The sequence below is a fragment of the Amborella trichopoda genome, chromosome 4, assembly GCF_054954075.1.
Source record: "Amborella trichopoda isolate Santa Cruz 75 chromosome 4, AtrichopodaSantaCruz75HAP2 v2.0, whole genome shotgun sequence".
In the NCBI taxonomy this organism is placed as follows: domain Eukaryota; kingdom Viridiplantae; phylum Streptophyta; class Magnoliopsida; order Amborellales; family Amborellaceae; genus Amborella; species Amborella trichopoda.
Window position 1 is genome coordinate 52,263,664 of NC_142339.1, and position 21,814 is coordinate 52,285,477.

The following is a 21,814-nucleotide window of genomic DNA, read 5'->3' on the forward strand; positions in this document are numbered from 1 at the left end:
ATCGTTGATTCTAATTCAGTATGGTCTATAACAATAGGGTATAACATACTGATAAAAAGAGTCCCTAGAATAACAGCTTGGTTAAGTCCTTTTACCATGATAAATGGTAATTCTAGACAGATGCCATTATTGCATATGACAACATTTGATAATTTATAATTTATTTTCAATTTGCTTCCATCGGCTGTATTTAGGATTTGCATGGTTTTATCAAAATATTTGGTAGGGACTAAACCCTCGTTTATGCAGTTCAAATCGGCACCTGAATCTATCAAGGCCATAGATTGGAAATGGTATTCATTCTGAACTATTATTTTAATTAAGGTATACCATTTTTTATTTAAGATTTTATTTATTAAATTTAACTGAGGTTCTTGTTTGTTTTCTGAAGATTTCGGTTTATCTAATATTCTATTATTAGTTATTAGCTCATCAAATTCTATTTCTTCATCTTCAGATGGATTATCGGTTAATTCATTAGTTAATTCTAATAATTTAACCCTATTTTTCAAATTATTAAGTTCAGATTTTACTTCATTAACTTCGTGTTTTAGTTCAGCAATAGTACGTTATTCATGACTGTTACCTTTTTGACCAATTCGCTTAAGTATTTCAGAGAAGCTATATTCTTCCGGTGGTTTTATTAAGGGAGTTGGTTTATTTTTAGCTTTTGCTATTTGAATATATTAGCTGATTATTGTTCTTTTATCTTCAGTATTAGGTATTTTATCTATAATTTCTAGAATTAAACATTCTTCTTTGGTAAGAGTATGACGTGCACATTTGTTGTCATTTTCTGAGAAAGAAGATGTCTCATTTAATAAATCTTCATCTTTTATTATTCCTATAACTGATTCTTCATCAGAGCTTTCCGAATATGAGGAAGATGTTGTACTATTATTATCATTATCATATAGTTGAATAATTTCATATAATTGATTTCTTATATTTTCATCTAATATTAATGATTCTATCTTTTTCTTTACCTGACAATTATTTTTATAGTGTCCTAATTTTCCACATTTATAGCATCTAGGTATTTTTCTTTTAGGCCTTTTATATTTAGAACTTCCTTTAGGAGGTTGTTCATATTTTTTGTATTTATTTTTCTTATATGATTTTTTGTATGATTTTTGTCGCTTTTCTTGTTTTATTCTTTTATGGGGTTTCTTTTAGGAAATATTTAGATTGTATCCAAATTGTTCGTAAAAATCACCAAGTTCTTTATGACCAGTCATCTTTTGTTTATCAAGTTGTTTTTTGAGTTTTAGACCAGTACAAAGAGCTAGCCCTTCAGCACATATCTCGACGGATAATTCTCCTAGAGTATAGAGGTGATAGGGAATAATCCCCCCATTTTTGGTTTTAAGGCGGTTGCGGACTTTTTCAGCAAAGAGATAGGGAAGGCCGGAAATAAACTTTTCTTTCCAGTGATCGGAACTACTATCTTCTCGAATAAGAAGGCGGGAAAAGAAAACATCTTTATACCATTTATAGTGAGAAAGGGTTGGACATGTAAGATTAGAAAGGAGGTCTTCAGATCTTGCTTTTAGTAGGGCAGTACTTCCAACAAAGTGAAGGGTTATTGTGTATATGAGGGTATTGACAACATCGCTTTCGGCTTGAACGACGTCTTGGTTTAATTCATTTTTAATATATGATTGTTTAATGGCTGTTAATATTTGTTGTTTCGATATATCATTAAGGTGGAAATCCCACCATCCTCTGAGCCAACCAGTAAAGCCACAGATAATAGCTTTCGCTACATCTTGGTCATGAGCTCCAGAGACCTTGCATGCAGTGGCATACATGGTCATGTATTTCATTTTATCAAGAATCTGATGATCGGACATTCCGTATATATTCCAATTAACAATAGTTCGTCCTGAATATGATACAGTACGGGATATAAGGTCTTCTTCAAATTGTATATCAACTGGAGTAGGTCTAGTATGGTACATTCTAGATTGAGATACAGGTCTCCATTTTTTACCATAATCTATTCTGTTGATAGTATTTTCTTAAGATGATTGAGTAAAAGCATCTTTGATATTAGTAATGGTATTCTGAAATTCTGGTATTTCATGTAACATCATAGCTGCTGGTTCTGTTATCTTTATTAACTTTATCCTTTCCTTTGATATCTAGACTTGCTAATTTGGTAATGAATTGTTGCATTAATTCAGAAGAATGTTCTTCTTTTATTTGAAATATTTCTTTATTAATTAGAGAAGGAGGTTTAAATAATATTGTCTTTTTCTTTTCTTCACTTTTTCTTGAGGTTGTCTGATAATATTTTCTATTCTGGTTGTCTGTTTTCCTATGGTTTGTAAACATAAATTCGTATAGTTATTTTGTTCTAATATATGAGGTAATAGTTCTATTTTATGATAGTGTTCTTTGGGAAGTATTTTGTATGGAGTAGCTATAGTTTCTTATTCTTCTTGCTTATCTTTTTCGAGGATTTTTATGCTTTCTTCAAGAGGATGAATACTTCGAATATATTTTTGTTGTTCTGTAGTATATGTTTGATATTGATTTTCAAGGGTATGGAGTTTATTGAATTCAGGAATTTTTACGCCTTTTAAAAGTAATGTAGTTTTGAGCCATTCAAAAAATCCTAAGTTTATTTTTTCTTTTTTCAAAAATTTATTATATCTTTTATGAGTCATTTGTAGTAATTCTTTTGAAAATGTAGATAGGTACCAATTTCGAAAATCTTTTTTGTTTTCGCTTAAATAATCATTCTTTATATATTCTTTATTTATTTTATTTTCTTTTTGTAATGTTAATAATTGAAAATCTTGATCTAGAGTATCTGTGTACATTGGTTGATATATAGGTTTATGTATATTTTCTTGAGTTCTAACTAATCCTTGTATTTCAGGTTCTAAAGATGATGCAGTTTCAGGTTTGGATATACTAGATACAGATCTTCTAGATGATAAGAAATTTGATGAGTTCTTTGATAAGGGAAGATAATTATCATCTTTTATTTTTAAGGAAGGAGATCTTTTATTAAACAGTATTTCTACTTCTCCATCTATATTTTCTATTATTTAATTCGGACTATTATTCTGAGGGGTTTTAATTGCTGGATTTGAAGTCTGAATTTTCCATTCTTGGGGGAGTTGTATTTGTGACCATTGGATTGTTTTAGGGATAATAACATTTGATCTTTAAATATTTGTTTGAAAGAAAGTAGTTTGTCCTTTTGTATCTATTTGTATAACATTGGGGCATGAAGTGGTCATTACTTTATAATATATTCGATAGATGATAGCTATATTTTGAGTTCCTTGTAACATATCAAATCTTTGTGTTTTAATATTTAAAGTTAATATTTTAAGTAAATTAGGATCATTTAATGATATAGCATAATTAGGGAAGCAATTAAAATAAATTGGTCCATTATATGACTAGATTCAATTATTCCTAAGAGTGAATCTGAGAAATTATTATGTCTTTCATCTCATAGACATAGTAGTATTGAAGTATTTAATCCTAATCTAGTCAAAGGTTTAACAGCTACTTGAATTAATCCTATATGAAGATATTGATATTCTTTATTTTTATGAGATTGTATAATTTTAGTTGTTAAAAGCTGAAGATTTTCTTGTTCATTTTGAACAGGTAGACTTTGTTCTACCGTTTTGATGGCGTATCCAATTTTTAGATTAAATTTTTTTTTTTTATATATGTATGTTATTGAGACTTTTGGTATATATATATATATATATATATATATATATATATATATATATATATATATATATATAGAGAGAGAGAGAGAGAGAGAGAGAGAAAGAAAGAGAGAGAGAAAAGTCTAATAAACTATAGCATAATGATATATAGGTTTACTGTCGTAGGAGATTGCATATATGTTGATTCCTCATGTCTAACCGCAAATCAGGATGATTATCTAGCAGGCTAGTGTCATGTAATGATTGGAACTATTATAGTTCAATTATTGCCATTTGCAATCAGCAGGATCGTTTGGTTTGTCTTTTAAATCTACATGCTCTCCTGTAGGCCTTCTTCTTTTACCCCATTGGTCGATTCAGTTGCTGGACTGGCATTTTTCATAAATAGTTTTCTCAGGTTTGTGAAGAAAAGATTTTATATACGGTTGAACAAGAAGCTATTTGATGCATTTTTGGGGTTAATTATGTAATATTTTATTAGATAATAAAAAAATGTTGATGTGTGGAAATATAATAGGGCATTATTTTACTTGAATTATCCTAGGTTGAGCAATTTTAAATTTGGGTTCCAAGAAACTCAATGCCTTAGTTGAAACCAGAGGAAATAGGCATGGAGCCTGATTCAGAGGAAATGGAGTCTGAATACTAATCTGAAGAAGTAGAAGAAGATGTTCCTCTCATGGAGCCTTCCAAGGATGCCATCTACAACGCAGAGGGCCTCCACGAGAAACTTGAGGACATAGCATTGCCCAAAGACATTAATTGGATTCAGAAGATATCTGTTGATGTTGATCGAGAGAGAGAGAGACGATTTGGCTCGTGAGATGGCATTCTACACCCAAGCTCTCGAAGGAACGAGGCACGCTTTTGGGAGACTGCAAAGCATGGGAATTCCCTTTCTTAGGCCTCCTGATTACCATGCCGAGATGGTGAAGAGGCAGAGGAGAGGAGGAAAGCAAGGGAGGCGAAGGGGATTGCAAAAGAAGTCGAGGCCGAAAAGCTCAAGGAGAGAGTCAAGCAAAAGAAACATGAAATTGAATCTGTTAAGAAGTGGAGGAAGCAGCTCCAGAATGGAGGCACTGGCGGGTCCAAGATGACTTGGATTTTGGTTTTGAAGAAGGGGAGGGGTTTGAGAGGCCAAAGAAAATGAGGCCTGGCGTGGCCCCTGGTGATCGATCTGGTGGTAAAGCAAGGCATGCTCGGAAGTTCGGGAAGGGGTCAGGAAAGGGTGGGAAAAGCAGGGAATATAGGAACATGAAGTTTGGGCATGGAGGAAAGAAAGGTTTGAGGAGACAGAACAATGCCGAATCAGCTAATGTTATTAGAGGATTTAACAAAGGCCTGCCCAAGCGAATAAGCAAAGGAAGAGGTAGAGCCAACTTCCACTTTTTATCTTGCATCACTTCAATCCCATGAGACGGGCTGCTTTTGTTTTTTGGTTTTCTTTTTTGCCTCTGCTTGGCTTACCCTCCTAGATCCTTTAGCTTGTCCAATTTTGTTTCTTTTTATTCTTCAATTACGAGTTTATCTTGTGAGGATGTTACAATTGGTGTAAGAAAACAGGCTGCCGAATCATCTATTCTAGTTTTATGTATAATCATATTATAAAGTATCAAGAGTGTCTCAATCTGGGATCCATTTTGGATGTTGTTTTACCTATTTCCTGTTTTGCCTTATAATTTGCTGTGATATTGAGGATGATTGGATATCCTACTTTTTCTTTCAATGCAAAATGGTGGTATATCCTACTAAAACAACCAAAGTCAGGAATACGGGCAAATCTGTTGAAAAAAGAAGGAATGTGGGCAAACCCATTGAACTAAGGAATGGAATAATGAAGTTTGTGATATGAGGGCACCTTCTGCAATTCATTCATTTCTGGCTGCAAGAACTGTCAAACTTTAATGTGTTGATTTGCGTTTTTTTTCAACTATTTCTTCATTGAGCTATGGTTTTTTTTTAAATTTATTTATGTGAATAACTTTCACGTTAAATATATATCTCAGAAAAAAAGAAGAAGAGAAACTATCAAAAACATTTCACGTTTACATGTGCTGCCCTTCAGCAAGTTGCTTTTTTACAGAAAAGAAGACAATACTCCGAGTGTATTTTCATCTAATTTGATTTTTAAATATCTTTCTAGAATTTTGGTTACAGCCTTCAGTTCTGAGGTGATCCTTGCTCTGCAAATCTAAGTATTGGCCTGAAAATGATCGTTTCCACTAACAAGTTCAGCTGCCAGATTCTTTTTGCAATATTGGAACTTCAAGTTTTGTACTTCACCTGCAAACATGGCCTTTAATATGAAATATACAAATCCTTCCTTGTGGATGGGTCTATCCCAATTGGTTATGTGTTGAAGCTTACCATAAGTCATATGGTAACACTTGTAACCCTAAACCTTGTTTCACATAATCGAAATGTATAACAATTGTTTTTGCATTTGGCACAAAATCCTTTTGTATGAACAACTAACGTAAACGGCAAGGTCCTGACCTAGGGTGCTATAGCCCTGGTTGTATGCATCTGCAAAACGCAAACACCCCGCAATAAAATCTTCTTTGAATTGGTGAATGTGTCCTCCTGTGGTGTGTATAGTCACACGCATTTCTACAAATACACCTTTTTGAAAAATGTATTGTACTAATGAAAGTTGGTTATATCAAGGGAAACCTATGGAAGAACCCATTTTAGTTTTGAAATTTCAAAATGGTCCCGTATGTTACATAGTTTAGACTCAAGTCCCACTCTTTTAGAGCATACTGTTGATTTTTTATTTTGTTTTCCTATATATCACATCGAGCTCAAATTTGGGGTATTAGTACTTCTCACCATAAGAAATAAAAATAATAATTTGTTAATAAAAATGCCTACAATACCCTACCAGTTTGAGGGGTATTTTAGTATTTTTCTGCCTTTCAAATGACATCTTTTGTAATTTTTATGTGTGCGTTATGGTGAAAAGTATGCACAACCCAAATTTTAACTTGATCTGATACTTGGAAAAATAAATCGAATTAAAATACATCACACTCTCGAAAGTGGGACTTTACCATAAAATTTATAATATATAGGGGACTATTCTTGAATTCCGAAAATAAAATGGGATACTACTTCTGTAAATCCTTGTATCAAAGCTGGGATTCTTGAATATTTATTTCATAGGGTGGGTTTTTGCATGTAGAAGATCCTGATTTGATAGATCATTAACATGTCCTTGGAGAAGCAGGAATTTGATGGTTCATGTTCACAATTGGGATCTGTGGTTGCATTACTTTTTATCCCGAATGGGTAAACCCAATGGTGATGCGTGCCACTTGATGAATCATGCCCAAACTTTGGTAATCTTTTTTACTTTCACCCTTGCATGAATCTGAATGGAGTTTAGAAAGCTTTGTTTTTAGCTTTCTCTTGCCCCTGTGAATTGTAGTGAAAAGGGTTGCTGTCAGACAACTTATCATGAGACATATTGTTGGATGTGCTTATATTGCTTTCATTTACATAATCTCTTTGTAATATTACGTGGTCTCATTCTTTGTTCTGGTGTATGCCCAATTGCTTTTAGAGAAGTTTAGGAAAAATTCCTAATGATTAGCTGTCTCCATAGTTCTTTTTGTGCTTTTCTTTTAAAATTAAAGATCGTTCTTTTTGTGCTTTATTGACTGGTTAATCAACTTGGAGCTTTATCTGATCCCCATAAACTCTGGCACATGATGCCTTCCTCTCATTTTATTATTTTATATGCTGCCTTTCATTATTTGTCTGATTTTTGTATTCTATGAAAGCATCTCAGTGGTTCCCCTAATTTCGTGATGTTCAATGAGCAATTTGCTATCGCTGGTTAACACTAGCCAGAGTACAAATCCATGCTTATCGATATTAATGAGAACTACTTTTTACCAAATCTGTTCTGAATTGACTCGTATGTCCACGTGTGTCATGCACTTTTTTATTTTGAAAGATCCTGATTTTAAGATAATTAAACAAGATACTCATTACATTATATCATCTTACCCTGGAGATAAAGATGCCATAAACTCAAACATACTTTAGAGTCTCCATTCCATGTTCTCTATGCATATGGCACCAAGAGATATCCAATGGGCCTGTAATATCAAGAGTCTCCTCTAAGATCCTCCATCCACCTTGGATATATGGAACCTATGTTACACGGTCAATAAAAGATATGGAATCAATATTACTAGCATAGACTAATATATTCAAACTTTCTTGTTCATTGATAGAACCAAAAAGATTGATGTAAAAACTCTAATGTTGGCATTGAAAATGAAAAGCACTCGAGGCAAAAGGAAAACCTGGAGGAACTTAGTATTGAGCCTAAGTTCCGAATTTGCTTGATAGTAGAAGAGGCCTGAGAGAAAAGGAAAAACTGGAGAGAGTTAATATTGAACTTGAGGTCAAAATTTGATAGGCCATAAAGAAGTCCAAGGTTTGTGTATGATCCAAGACCCAATCCCTACTGTAATAATTAATTTGCAGCCTGGTTACTGTTCTGTTAGATGTTAGTATTCTCCTTCCCCAAACCATAGTTGAAGGACTCAAAACTCATTTGCGGATGCAACAGATAGTAATCTAGTTGAAATGCTGTTATTTGCTCTCTTATTTTCTAGATACATTATTGAAGAATCCCAGTCACTATTCTAATTCATTCATTGCGAATCTAACCTATTCTGGCTTTGGATTGGTAATTGCCCTGCTTTTTTCTTTTGAATTTTTTTTTTAAATTTTAATTGAATTTTATATCTTTTGTTTTGAGAACTGATAAAATTGTCATTTGGTGACGAAGTTGTCACTAACAACATCTATCATCTGGATAAATTGCACTTGCAGAAAATATCTAGTCGTGAATATTAGTCTAAAATTCAGGTCTTCCTGGTGTATGAATCAATGAAATATCTTAGGCACAAGATACTTGGATTTATCACTAGCCGATGTATATTGGGTTTGAAAATTGCAATGTGACATGGAGGGAAGTGTCAATGGTTTTTTGGCATGATAGACTAAGGGTGCGCTAACCTTGTGTGTGTAGAAGTATTTAACGATTCCTAAATCCCCACCTTGACTTGTCTACTGTGAAAGGCCAATCTTGACATTGCCATTTCCTCGCACTCATATCCTTATCATATTCTGACACGTATACAACTCTAGGTAAATTGAGATGATATGGCTATGCTTTCTATGCGCCTAATTGTTTTGAGCAAAGATTGATTGGACATATAAACTTAGGGCATCATTTCCTTGGATAACTTGATTGAAAAAAAAAAAGGAAAAAAAAAAAAAGAAAAAAAAAAAAGGGAAACACATTTGTAGGACTCCTTGGATTATTTACACACAGATTCATTCACAGGCATATACATACGTACATCTCTGTGCATATATGTTGGGGGATAAGTTTGTTTATCGCATACCTTTGAAGAAGTGTATTGAGATGGATTCGATGCCCATCATGTGCTTATTGACTGTTGGATCGGCTTGGCCTTGCATGAGAAGAAGAGAACGCAACGTAGCCAAAGACAACTTGACCACAACCTTCCTACTCTCTCTCTGTAACACATGGCCCACAACCTTCCCCCTCTCTCTCTCTCTCTCTCTCTCTCTGCAACACACATGGACGCTACTTTGCTCCATACTTTAATTTCTTTATGCAAACAGTCGTCTTTGTCATGCATGTGCAGTGCTGTATTGCCTTTTTACTCTACCACATACCTCTGTGTACCGACAAACTTCTATCTCTCTGTCTCTCTAAGGATGTCGGCAAGTCATCCTTGGCTGCAGATCATTCTTCACGTCTTCATGCAAGGCCCTTAGGCGAGAAACAACACCATTGGACTATTTGCCAGGAAGCTCTCTTACACAAGCTCTCTCTCTCCCTCTCCCCCCCCCTCCAAGTCTATATAAGTACCATTGTTTTGATAGGCCTAACTGCTTCAACACACTGCCATATTCTTAGCCGACCATTCTCCACAACTTTTTAAAACTGTATGAAAAGGTGTTTGTCTGATTCTCTGTGTGTGTGTGTATTTGAGAGATGACTGCTTCTGCCTGCTGCAATACACAACATGTTTTTGCACCATACTTGGAAACCGTTCCTTTTCTGGAGATCTCTAATGGGGCCTGCAAAAGATTTTGGGATGACCCCACATTCCCAAAATGGAAGAGGTAAAAATTACTTTTGGGGTAGGGGCCTCCCTGCATTTCTGGGGCATTGGTCCTTGGAGATTAATATGGGGAGTTCACAATATATATATATATATATATATATATAGAGAGAGAGAGAGAGAGAGAGAGAGAGAGAGAGAGGATTGAATTTTTAGTAGAAGAGGGGGCACCAATGATGGTTTTTGATGGTCTTTTTTAGTAGTTTATTTGTGTTGATAGTTGGGCATGGATAAAGGTTCCTTTTGCATGATGTGAGCTGTTGAGATTTTTACTGTTTGTGATTGAATTTTGCTGACCTGTTGTGAGCAAAATAAGGGTGCTCCCCACGTGACATGTTTGTTTAGTATTTTTTTGTTGGCTTCAACCTTCAAGTGAGGGGTTGGGTTTCCTTATGCCTTGATTCTATTCTCTTTGTGCTGGGAGTAAGTCGCTGCTTTTCATGCTCTTTTCGATGGTTCTGGTTATTGCCTCTCTCTCTCTACAAAGAGCAACAGGCAAGAGAACACTCAGCAGAAAAAAGAGCAAGAGGCTTATTAGTGTGCCTCCTATTTCATCCTGTCTGTTGAAGGTGGCACTGATGTAAATATGCTCTTGGCAGGAGCATAAAATATTTTGGCTTTGGGAAATTTTTTAACTTTTTTTGTATGTATGTTTGGTATCAATCTAACGGCTTGATTTTTTAGAACATTGCAGCATCTATTAAAATTCTACTGGTCAGCCCTGTTTTGATAGGATCAAATTGTATCCAAATGTCATCCCTAAAAATTCAGAGCTGAGTTGAGATTTTGGGGATATTGAAGGGGCATCATTCTATCTATTTCTCCATCACTTGAAGGAGAGGAGAGGGTGAAAATGAAACCTTCAGATCAAATTTTAGACGCTGAGAGTGTCAGGAAGCACTTGAATGATGGTTTCATTATTCTCGTCCTTCTCCCCATTCTCCAAAGATGTATTCATCGAACTCTTGGAGAAATTGTCGATCGTGTCTTCCCTCTCTTTTTTTTTTCTAGACAATTAAATATTTCATGTAGAAATTTACTGTCAAATATGCACCAAAAATAGGATAACGAATATTCAGATGTATAGTAGATCGACAATGTCTTTATTCTGAGTTTTTGAAAAATCCGAATAAAGGCATCATGTTTTGTCAAACATAGCCCAAGTCTGGAAAAGAGTGGCATCCACCCCCTTTTATGCCTTGCATGAAGATGAAAACTTCAAAATTTCAACTTTAGAAGCCAAAACTTCCACCAAACAAACATGCCCACAAGTTCACAAAAACCTCTAACTCAGTGGTTTAGCGGCGGGACCAAAATCACAAATAAATAAAGTACCCATGCACATCCCCTCTGTGCATGATTGTAGAATTTAAAGAGAGCCAGAGATGGATCACCAAGGTGAGACAAACATTGAACTTTTTTTGGGTACTGTTGGCAATACCCAATCTTGTGTTGAGGGGTGTGAAAAACTTTCTGAAAGATGGGAAGAAGTGGGGAGAGTGAGAGCCAAGATGAAGGAAATGGAGTAAAGGAAGGAGCCCCGGCATAGTTGGCTTGAGATTAGGGGCCAAGTTCATGGTTTTTGCAGGGGTTGGAGGCGCCCTGTCATTGATGAAATCTATAAAAAAAAATAAGAGGGTTTTAGAGGAGATTGAGGTCGGCCATCAACGGCTTGTTGTTGCATGGAGAGAGAGAGGTTGGCAAAGAGAGAGTGAGAGGGGGAGAAAGAGAGTTGGTGGATGAGAGAGAGAGAGAGGGGTTTGGGAAACACCTGGAGACAGAGAAACAGACGTGATAAAAGTCATATCTTTTAAAATTTGTTTAGGTTAAAAAAAAAAAAGCCAAATTGAATAAAATTGGTCCAAGGGGTTATAAGAAATAATACATGGGATCTCCATGCATCAAGATATGTTTTAAAAGTTTAGAACTAGTGAGAAATGAAACTTAAAAATTGAGGGTGAGATATTTTCCGTAATTTATACTTTAACTCGGTTAGTTTTCAAGTTTTAACCTCTCTCCTACTCATTGAAGGCTCTCTGGTATAAACTACAGAGTAAACAATGTCAGCTCTACAGAGCAGAAGATGACTCACCATTCCTTGCCAAATTAATTTTTCTCCAAAATAACCAACCTTTCAATTAAATTGAATATTAATTTATAAGCTCAGAGGCATCTAGTTCCCACCTCACAACCTACTGGTCTCCCATCTTTACATATATTCAAAACCTTTATGAGAAATTCACAGTTCATTGGTAAAAAGAAATTCTCAACTACGCTAATGAAGAATACTAAACCAGGACCCACTCCCATTGATTCTAAGATTTATAAGCTATAACATATTGCACTATGGTGTACCTCAATTGGGAGGGCATCAACCACCCATTTCTACAGATGGACAGTGCAGATCAGCAGAAGCTGGTTGGCCCCCATAATATTTACCCAGTTACAATTAATCTCCATGCATTAATGTCAGGAGGGAACGGCTGAGGACCCTTTTGGAGAATTAATCCGATGGATTATGGTGTATACTATGGTTGGTTAAAAGAAGAATCAAGCACCTGACTACCAGAAATCCTTACAAGAACATAACCCATTAACAAAATGGTGGAAACGGTTCTTATCTCTCAAGATGATCTCTCTCCCTTCTATTTTAGAGATGAACTTAGCAGCAGAGTGGCAATCATCACATATCCTTAAATTCTTTATCACCCTTATGGGTTCCTTAGAGCTCAAATTTATCAATCCAAACGCCATGGCCAGCTTCTCACTATGGTGTCCTAGAGCAACCTCTTTCTCCTCATCTTCCACATCATGCAACACAACCTCAGTCTTTGGCATATAGCCTGCGTTTCTCATCTTCTCCCCCAGCTTCTCCAAAACTTCATATATCTTTTTAGATTGAGGGTGTGATTTATCGCCCCCATAGAAAAGATGAACATTGCCGTCCCATTCAATGGAACTATAAGCTGCCACCTTCTTCAAGCCCTTCTCTCTCATCCTTCGCCTCACCTTCTCGACATCGCTCCATCTCTTTGCTTGTGCATATACATTCGACAACAAGACATAATAAGAAGCAACCATAGGCTCTAGATCGAAAAGTAAGTCTGCAATTATTTGCGCCAATTCAATATCTCGATGAATTACACATGCATTCAATAGAGCACCAAACACACCAGAATCGGGCTTCATGGACATGCTTTTTATGAAATCATACGCCTCATAAAGATGGCCTGATCGCCCAAGCAGATCGACCATGCATGCAAAGTGCTCTAATCTTGGTTCAATCCTGTAATCTTTGGTCATGAGATCAAAGTGCTCCATCCCCTCTTTTACCAGACCTCCATGACTACAAGCATTAAGAATGCCAAGGAATGTTACATAATTTGGCACTACATCGGTTTTACGCATATCAGAGAAAAGGCTCAATGCTTCCATGCTCCACCCATTCATCGAGTAGGCTCCGATCATGGTGCTCCATGATACAACATTTCTGTGATCCATTTTGTTGAACATTTTTCTCGCCGATTTAACATCCCCACATTTTCCATACATGTCCATGATCGCATTGTTTATATACACATTGGATTCAAAATTGTGAGAACGAATGTATTGCACAATTTCTTGCCCTATTTCGAACGATCCCAATTGAGCACAGCAAGTGAGGGCGCTCACTAGAGTGAGAGAATCGGGCTTCACTTCTCTGGTAGAGAGCATGTATGTATATATTCCGAGTGCCTTATTGGCATGCCCATTTTGCGCAAGAGCCCCAATTAGAGCATTCCAAGAGATCAAATCTCTCTTAGGAATTCTTTCAAACATCCTCTCTGCAAAATCCAATTCACCAAATCTCACATACATGATGATAAGCTCAGTTTGAACTATATCTTCTGAATCAAACCCATATTTTATAATTAAAGCATGAACTTGAGATCCTTCCCTTTGAGCAATGAGACCAGCACAGGCCTTGAGCACAAAGGGGAAAGTGAACTCATCAGGGCGAACATTCGAGACATGCATTTGGTCATACAGCGAGAGAGCATGAGAAAAGAGGTGGGTTTTGTAGTAGGAACGAATCAGAGTGTTCCATATAAAGGGCCTGGGCTTGTGCATTTGTTGAAAGAGAAGGTGGGCATAGTCCATATGACCCCATTGAGCAAAGGTGGAGAGGAGAAAGGTTAAGAGGGAGTTTTTGTGAGAGAGACCAGAAGTGAGAAGGAGGGCGTGGATTTGGTGCAATTGGTGAGGGTGGGAACAGGTTTGCAGGAGAGAGAGGAAGGTTTTCTTGTCAAATGATAAGGATTGTGTGCTAAACAAACGAGTGTAGCATCTAGAGAGAGATAAGAAGAGCATTACAGAAAAGTCCCGAGTTCTTTCTTTTCTGGTGTACGATGATGGTTCAAGCTAAAAAGTGACATGGTTTGGAAAAACTTGGGAGTACCCCCAATCAATTATTTTAGGGGTGGCAGGGTCAGGTCGGGGCCGGCCGGACCTGGACTTTAAAACTGTTATGGGACCCAGACCCAAAAATATTGTGTGGGAACCATATTTGGACCTGGACTCTAAAACTGTTATGGGACCTAGACCCAAAAATATTGTGTGGGAACCATATTTGGACCTGGACTCTAAAACTGTTATGGGACCTAGACCCAAAAATATTGTGTGGGAACCATATTTGGACATGGACCTGATCGGACCGGACATTGTTGGATCTTATCCAAAAATTAAAATATCTATGTATTTAAGTATATTTTAATAAAAAAAAGTTTATATAAAGTTGAGGTTCTCAAAAATCAAATTAGACCCCACCTCAAAAGTTTTATTAGAAGAGATTGTTGATGTCCAAATGACCTCAAATTGATCATCTCAACATCAAGATGCATAGACATGAGAAAAAACTGGATTTCAAGTTATGAAAATAGGGTATCTTGTAATTCATTTTTGGGTTGTCAATTTTCAAGATTTTCATAGATCTGCTCGATCTACACTATTTTTGAAGCTTTAAATTTTATAATTAAAAATGAAAATACATTTTAAGGCTATCAAAAAGATTTTCAGTATTGAAAGCACAATTCTCGACACTATATAAAGGTGGGTTGTACTTTGATTGTTTAGAGCCGATGCTCAATACAAACTGCATCTATTTTAATATAAAGTGGAAAATGTGGGACCGGACCCAAATAGTAATCCGGTCCAAGATTTGGACATGGACCTGACCCTTGGGTCTAATTTTTGGACTCATACCCAAACCCAAGTCGGGTCTAGCTGTCGGGCACTGGTCAGGTCAGGGTCCATTACCACCCCTCATAATCAAATCACCCGAAGGCTTTGTTTTGGCCGACCACTAAACTTGTAAGTTTTTTTTTTAATGGAAAAATTCACCATCTTAGAGCCCTTTCGCCGTAGGTTCGGTCCCCTCCATTTTCTTGACCTTGTTCAGATAGAAAACGCTGCAAAACAGAGCTACCGAATGAAAGAAAATAATATGATTTGCCATGATTCATAAATTAAAGAAGGAAAAATTTGTACCGAGCAGGAATATGATAAAAAAGTCTCAGTGTTGAAGATCCCCAAGTTATCATCACGATATCAAGATGTGTGGATATGAAAACTAATAGTTTTTAAATCATATATCTTGTAATAAATTATTTAGAATACTTATTTTCAAGATCTTCCAGTGTCAATATATCTGCTCAATATGCATTATTTTTAAAGATTTAAAGGTCGTAATCACAGTTGGAAATATATTTTCAGGTCAACTTTCATAGGATTTGGAGGTTTAACTCATCTTTATTGGCCAATAATGAAAATAGGCATCCTTAAATAGTCTGAATCAAGTGGTTTCCGATAAATAAACCTAATCAAGTGAAAGTGTTTGGGCATATTTTGCATCAAAACATGGAACATGGCATCAATCTAGTGTAATCATATATGCAGCAGTAGACTGGACATTAGTGTTGCTATCTCATTCTGTCAACATGTGATCCAATCCCGGGAATCGACATCAGGATCCCGTATTAGCAAACAAACACTTAAAAGATAGGGAATCAAATACTGGAACTGCCGACACCGACTGTACACCATCTAAATGATTTCAAATCACTGTGAAATCGTGAGAATTCTGAAGTATTATGACCTCTCAATAAAAAAAATCACGAGTTTGGGATGTTGCATGACACTGAACAATCGCTCGGGCGAGTTGTTAATGACGGAGACGAGTTCAATTCAACCCCAATCAAAACAGCTCAAAATGCGATCAGAAAGCGCTAAAGGTCAATCCAAGACATCCTCGTACCACCCTTCAAAAGTAAGGACATTCCCCATCTCGGATGCTCGAGGGCAAAATGTTTTTGAAGGCTTGAGCCACAGTCAAGGCACTATCAATGCCATGCCCCCGGCAGACCGAAAAGAGGGTTCGATTACCTAGCAATCGCCAAGGCACTATCAATGCCATGCCCCCGGCAGACCGAAAAGAGGGTTCGATTACCTAGCAATCGCCAACATTGGTGTCAGGTCTAGCTGAAATTTAAGGGGATTATAGTGTAGAGAAAGTCGGATGCAACAATACTGAAACAATCTATTTCTCAATTAGTGTAACAATGTCACACTAGCTCAAGATTCATAACCAAATAGTTAGAAAAATAACAACCAAGATGAAGCGGAAGAAGAAGCTTTTATTAAAAAAAAACATGAGGTACACAAAAGGCATTACAATCTTGACGTCCAAGATTAACCTTAAACTATCCGACCCAAAGGTACACAAAGACTTTACAATCTTGATACTCAAGATTAACATTAATACATGTGACCTAATTTTTCCCACAATACACCTATTTTTAAATAGATGTTCTTACAACCATATTTACTACAATAACTGCCCACTCACAACAATAACTACTAACCACTTAGTAGTTCCATAACTTCTTATTACACAAAACTATAAATTACAATCTCATTGCATCACTCATAACAAAATAAAATAAAGACTACCATAATTTCTAGAAAATACACTATAACAATCTTAATATATCGATCAACCTCCAAAAACGCTATGCTCAAAATTTAAGGGCCATTACGCCTCATTTGGTACCGTTCTTGAAGGATTCATGCAAAAGACGCCAGCAGCATGTTCTTGTGTTGCTGTAGTTCCGACCCTTAGCTCATAAAATATGGCTCAAAAGCAAGAATTATAAGTCTTGCTTTAGTAGATTAAGTTGTATTTCTTACTCTTCCTTAGTCCAATCCAATTTGGTGCCAGATTGGGGCATCATAGCAGTGCCTTATAAGCCACGGGTTTAAGAGGACTGATATACAATCATCGTCAAAGCTTTTGAAACCACGGGTTTAAGAGGACTGATATACAATCATCGTCAAAGCTTTTTTTCAACTAATTGGAGTCGCCCATTTTTTACCTGATATATGTAATTTTATTTGTTTAAAGTCCAAACTTTAGATTTCATATTTGGAGTCTGAATTTTTTTTTCCCCCAAATTAGACAAACACACACACATGCACTTATAGTTAGCAAGTCTCCGTTTAAGACACGAGTTTTTGAAATACGTTTAGAACATCGAGTTTTTCAAAAGATATTAAAAAATTTGCCTTTTTTTTAAAAAATTTGCCTTTTTTTAATAGAACTGATATAAATCCGTATTTTATCTTTTTTTAAAAAAACCTCTTCCCTATAACTTTGTTTCTTTATTAACTTCGTATTATAGAATTTTGGTTTAAAGAGAAATAAAAATCTTAATTTAACAAAAATTCCATCAAACATTTCATCAATGAGTTCCCTTTAAAAAAAGTGTAGGAAAAATACAAGCAATATATTTCTATAAAAAAGTAATTAAAACAATCGTATATTTTAAAATAATAGGCAGAATTAGAAGAAGAGTAACATAACAAAAAAAAAAGATTTTTTTTTTCTTCAAATCCATAGCGCCTTTATAAAGAGCAAGAGAGAGAATTCAATGATACTAAAGATTTAGGTAACTAGAAATTTAGTGTGAGATTCAAATTTTCTTAAGCAATTTGTTCTTTTTTTATGCATAGAAAAGTTTGATTAATTTTATTTTTTATTTTTTATTTTTATATTTTATTGGTGTATTCAACATAGCTTTTTGGATGGACCGCTATTTTATATATTTGGGTCTTTGTGTTTTCTTTTAAATAGCTGCAATCCTATATTGAGGGCGTTTTTTGTTTTTGTTTTCTTTGAAAAATAACCCTATACTTTGGTTCACAATTCTTGTTATTTGCTAATTAGTTCTTGTGTTTAGTATTGTTTCATTTTGTGCTGCCAATAAATCTACGATATGTTTTGTGATGTAACAACAAAGCAAGCATTGTTGCTGGATTTATTGAAAGTTTCAACAAAAACTTGTTAAGTGTTACTCTAACGACACTAGTAAGGCTCTAAAATTATTGTTTAATGATTTTAGTATATTTATACAATAGCTGCAAATCATAATCCTATTTTGTGTCATCTTTACCTATCCGAGTTTTTCACTACGTTTTTTTGAACCAAATCCGAAATATTTACGATTCTATAGCTTACCTTATATTTTGGCAATCCGTATTTTTGACTCGATTTCTTTTTCCGACTTTTTGAATAAAATTGATTAATTACCAATATTTTGATATGTCAATATTTTATTATTACCCGACTTGCTAACTATGCATGCACATAGACACCAACTTTGCAGGGCAAATAGAAACGACGACCTGGTTTTTGTTATGGGAAAGCTTTCTATGTTCCCCCTACAACATAGAAGTTCTATCCTCCCCCTACCATTTGGCCATCCATTTTTAACAAGAGAGCTACTCACTGTTTGATCTTAGATCTGACGTCTCAAAGTATTTTATTTTTTGATTTTATAATACAATTTTTTTGAATATGAAATTGTACGTGTCATCTTCTCATTGGGGTGCACCTATAAAAAATATTAACAATAATTTTTCGATAAAAATAATGACCAAAATATCCTTTGAAACTTTCAAGAGTATTTTGGTCATTTATTTTATTGAAAATAATTTTTTTATATTTTTCGTTAGTGCGAGTTTAATAGAAGAATGGACATCCAAAATTTGGTATCAAAACAGTTTATAGAAAAAAAAATAAAAAATAAAACAATGTAGAGACGTAACATTGTATTTGAGCCGATCTTAGCCCTCTATTAAAAAATGAACGATTGGATAAGGGGAGGATAGAACTTCTATGTTTAGGGGAGCATAGAAACCTTTTCTTTTTTGTTATTGTATTAAAAGAGTTATGTTTTGCCATTTTGTTATTGTATTAAAAGAGTTTTGTTTTCCCATTTTTTCTGCAAGGGCAATTTAGGTGAGTGGTGGGAAGCGGGAGATGGAAATGGATTACGTAAAAATGGTTTCATCCAATTGGTGAAAGATGGATTTCGTGCTTATGACAGGTAATCATTCTACACGTTGGACCTGCCATTGCCATTGCTAGGAAAATTTCAACCAGACTCGTATAGCTTGGAGGTCTCACTAAAATGGGACGCCACCCAATTGAGCTCTTTCTCCATCTCCCCGCTCTGTCGCGGCGCAAGGGGTGGCAATGGACCTGACCCAGGACCTGCCGGTAGACCCGACGTAGTTTTGGGAACCTGTCACGTCTAAAACTCGGACCATAATACTATTTGGGTACATGACGTGACATGTATCTGTAAATCGTTGGAGATAAAATATTTTACTTTAAGCCATATTCGTTTAGATGTGTTAAGGATCATATATAATAAGAACTCATAGTCATCGTTAGCTGTTGTGACAAATCAGACGGCTTGAAATCTATTGGCGGGTGATTGTGACTTTGTTGTCAATAATAATATGAGTGTATAATAAAAATTAAAAATAAAATAAAATAAAATAAAAAGCTGATAGTGACGGTAGCAGTGGACCCGCCCAAGACTGTGGATCCGACAGGGATGGGTTCAATTTTTGTACCCCACGGGTCGGGTCTGGCTCCAAAACCTAGACCCTAATACTATTCGGATCCGGATCCAAGTCCAGCCAGACTCGACCCGTTGCCATCCCTACGCCGCACTCTCTACTTGAAACGTACACAATCTCTCTAAGATCGCCGAAAAAGGAAACCACACCTCTCTCTCTCGATCTATGTATTGCAGAGAACTGGGCAAGAGAGAGAGATTTATCAATTAATTAAATCAATAACTATTGATCCAATTAATTAATAACCGTTAATATGAACCGTCCATTTTGCTAGTATACACCATCTATTTTATTACCATCCAGAGCGAGATTAATTGAATCAAGGAATTTTGCTTTAATGTATTTTTATGGATAGGATTATAACAAGAAATCTCATTCAAAACACATATTTCAAAATCTAATAGATTAATTATGCAAGGGTGTGGTTTGTATAAAGCCGAGGTCCTAAACAATAAACTTAAGGTGTACCTCTAAATAGTGTCAAAAGATGATTTGTCAGCAGGAAATATCTTTATGATAGCCTAAAAATTTATTTTCATATCTAATTGTAAAATTTAAACCTTCACAAATAGTGTAGATCGAGCAAATCTACAAACACTTAAAAATATTGAAAATCAACGGTCCAAATAATGTATTCCAAGATGCACTATTTTTTAGATTTGAAATCCTGCGTAACATCAGCATAGCCAAGAAAACACACTTTTTAGATTTTGCATCCCACTTAGTTCTCTTCTCCTTTGGAATCAAAGAATATGCATTACAACAAAAAACGTGAAGGAATGAATAATCAACATATTTACCTTTCCAAACCGCTTATGATGTCTTATAGTTAATAGCAAAACTTAGAGACCTCTTGAATAGAAAAAAAGCTGTACGAGCTGCTTCTGCCAAAAAACACTGCTTTAACCCCACATCATTCAACATACACTTGGCACACTCCATAATGGTACAATTCATCCTCTTAACAATATCATTTTGCTAAGGTGTTCTAATAACTGTCAGCTCCTAACAATACTATACTCATTACAAAAAATTTTAAATTCACCATAACAAAATTATTCCCCATGATGTGTTCTTAAACACTTGATACTTCGACCTTTCTGATTTTCTACCAAAGCCTTAAATGTTTTGCAACAACTGAAGGTATTTGATTTCTTTTTCAACATATAAACCCACACTTTTCTTAAAATTCATGAATAAAAGTGATAAAATATGTAACGGCCCCCATAAAAACAACATGTGATTCACATGTATCCGAAAAAATCCTTACTTTTAGCGATGGATAAAACAAAATGCAATTTGTTATGCTATCCAAATAAGCATGACTTGCAAAAATCTAAATTAAGCAGTGAGAAGTATGCATACCCAAAATTTGAGCTCAATTCAATATATGGAAAACAAAAAGAAATTAAATGCAATATTTACTGAGACTATTTTAAATTTTAAAAATCGTCAGAATTTCCTTTTCTGGAAATAAAGGGAAAGAATTAGCTTTAGCTACATTTAGTTTGCCCATTTTCTTCAATCGTGATATATAGAAGTAAGATGTAAACCTCAAGATAGTGGATACATGATCATAGCTTACAATTTTGATTTCATGTCATTCAAGCTTCGGGCGGATGGGGATCGAGAGTAGGGGTGGCAATGAACCCGGACCCGATTCGAGACCTGTCGGGTAAACCGGACACGGGTCCGGGTATGGGTCCAACATTTGGACCTGACAGGTCGGGTTTGGGTTCGGTGGGACTCTACCTATACCTGTAAACAAGTGGAGATAAAATACTTGAAGCCCTATTCGTTTGAGTGTATTAAGGATTCCATATAATACGAACATGTAGTAATCTTTATTATTAAACGACAAATCATAAGGCTGAAAATCTAATGGTGGGCAATTATGAACTTGTTGTCAATAATATGGATATGAGCAATGATTTCATGCAGCTGTTGTATAGTAATATGATGCAACAA

General features: G+C 35.4%; 1 protein-coding gene, 1 long non-coding RNA gene and 1 pseudogene across 3 annotated transcripts; 1 reads left to right on the plus strand and 2 right to left on the minus strand.

Annotated features, from left to right (window-relative positions):
* The first annotated feature begins 4,004 nt into the window (after nt 1–4,004).
* On the plus strand, nt 4,005–5,331 carry LOC18422293 (putative rRNA-processing protein EBP2 homolog pseudogene; annotated as a pseudogene). Its single transcript, XR_016054764.1, has 2 exons — nt 4,005–4,101; nt 4,249–5,331. The product of XR_016054764.1 is annotated as a putative rRNA-processing protein EBP2 homolog pseudogene (transcript).
* Nucleotides 5,332–7,615: 2,284 nt separating this feature from the next.
* On the minus strand, nt 7,616–9,600 carry LOC148782580 (uncharacterized). Its single transcript, XR_016054765.1, has 3 exons — nt 9,134–9,600; nt 8,021–8,076; nt 7,616–7,865 (listed from the first exon to the last, which is right to left on the minus strand). It is a non-coding gene; the product is annotated as an uncharacterized LOC148782580 (long non-coding RNA).
* A 2,393-nt stretch (nt 9,601–11,993) lies between these two features.
* LOC105420515 (Tetratricopeptide repeat (TPR)-like superfamily protein) lies at nt 11,994–14,609 on the minus strand. Its single transcript, XM_011624435.3, has one exon. It carries the CDS (start codon nt 14,231–14,233, stop codon nt 12,446–12,448), a length of 1,788 nt encoding a protein of 595 aa, XP_011622737.3. The 5' UTR covers nt 14,234–14,609; the 3' UTR covers nt 11,994–12,445.
* Between the last annotated feature and the right edge of the window lie 7,205 nt (nt 14,610–21,814).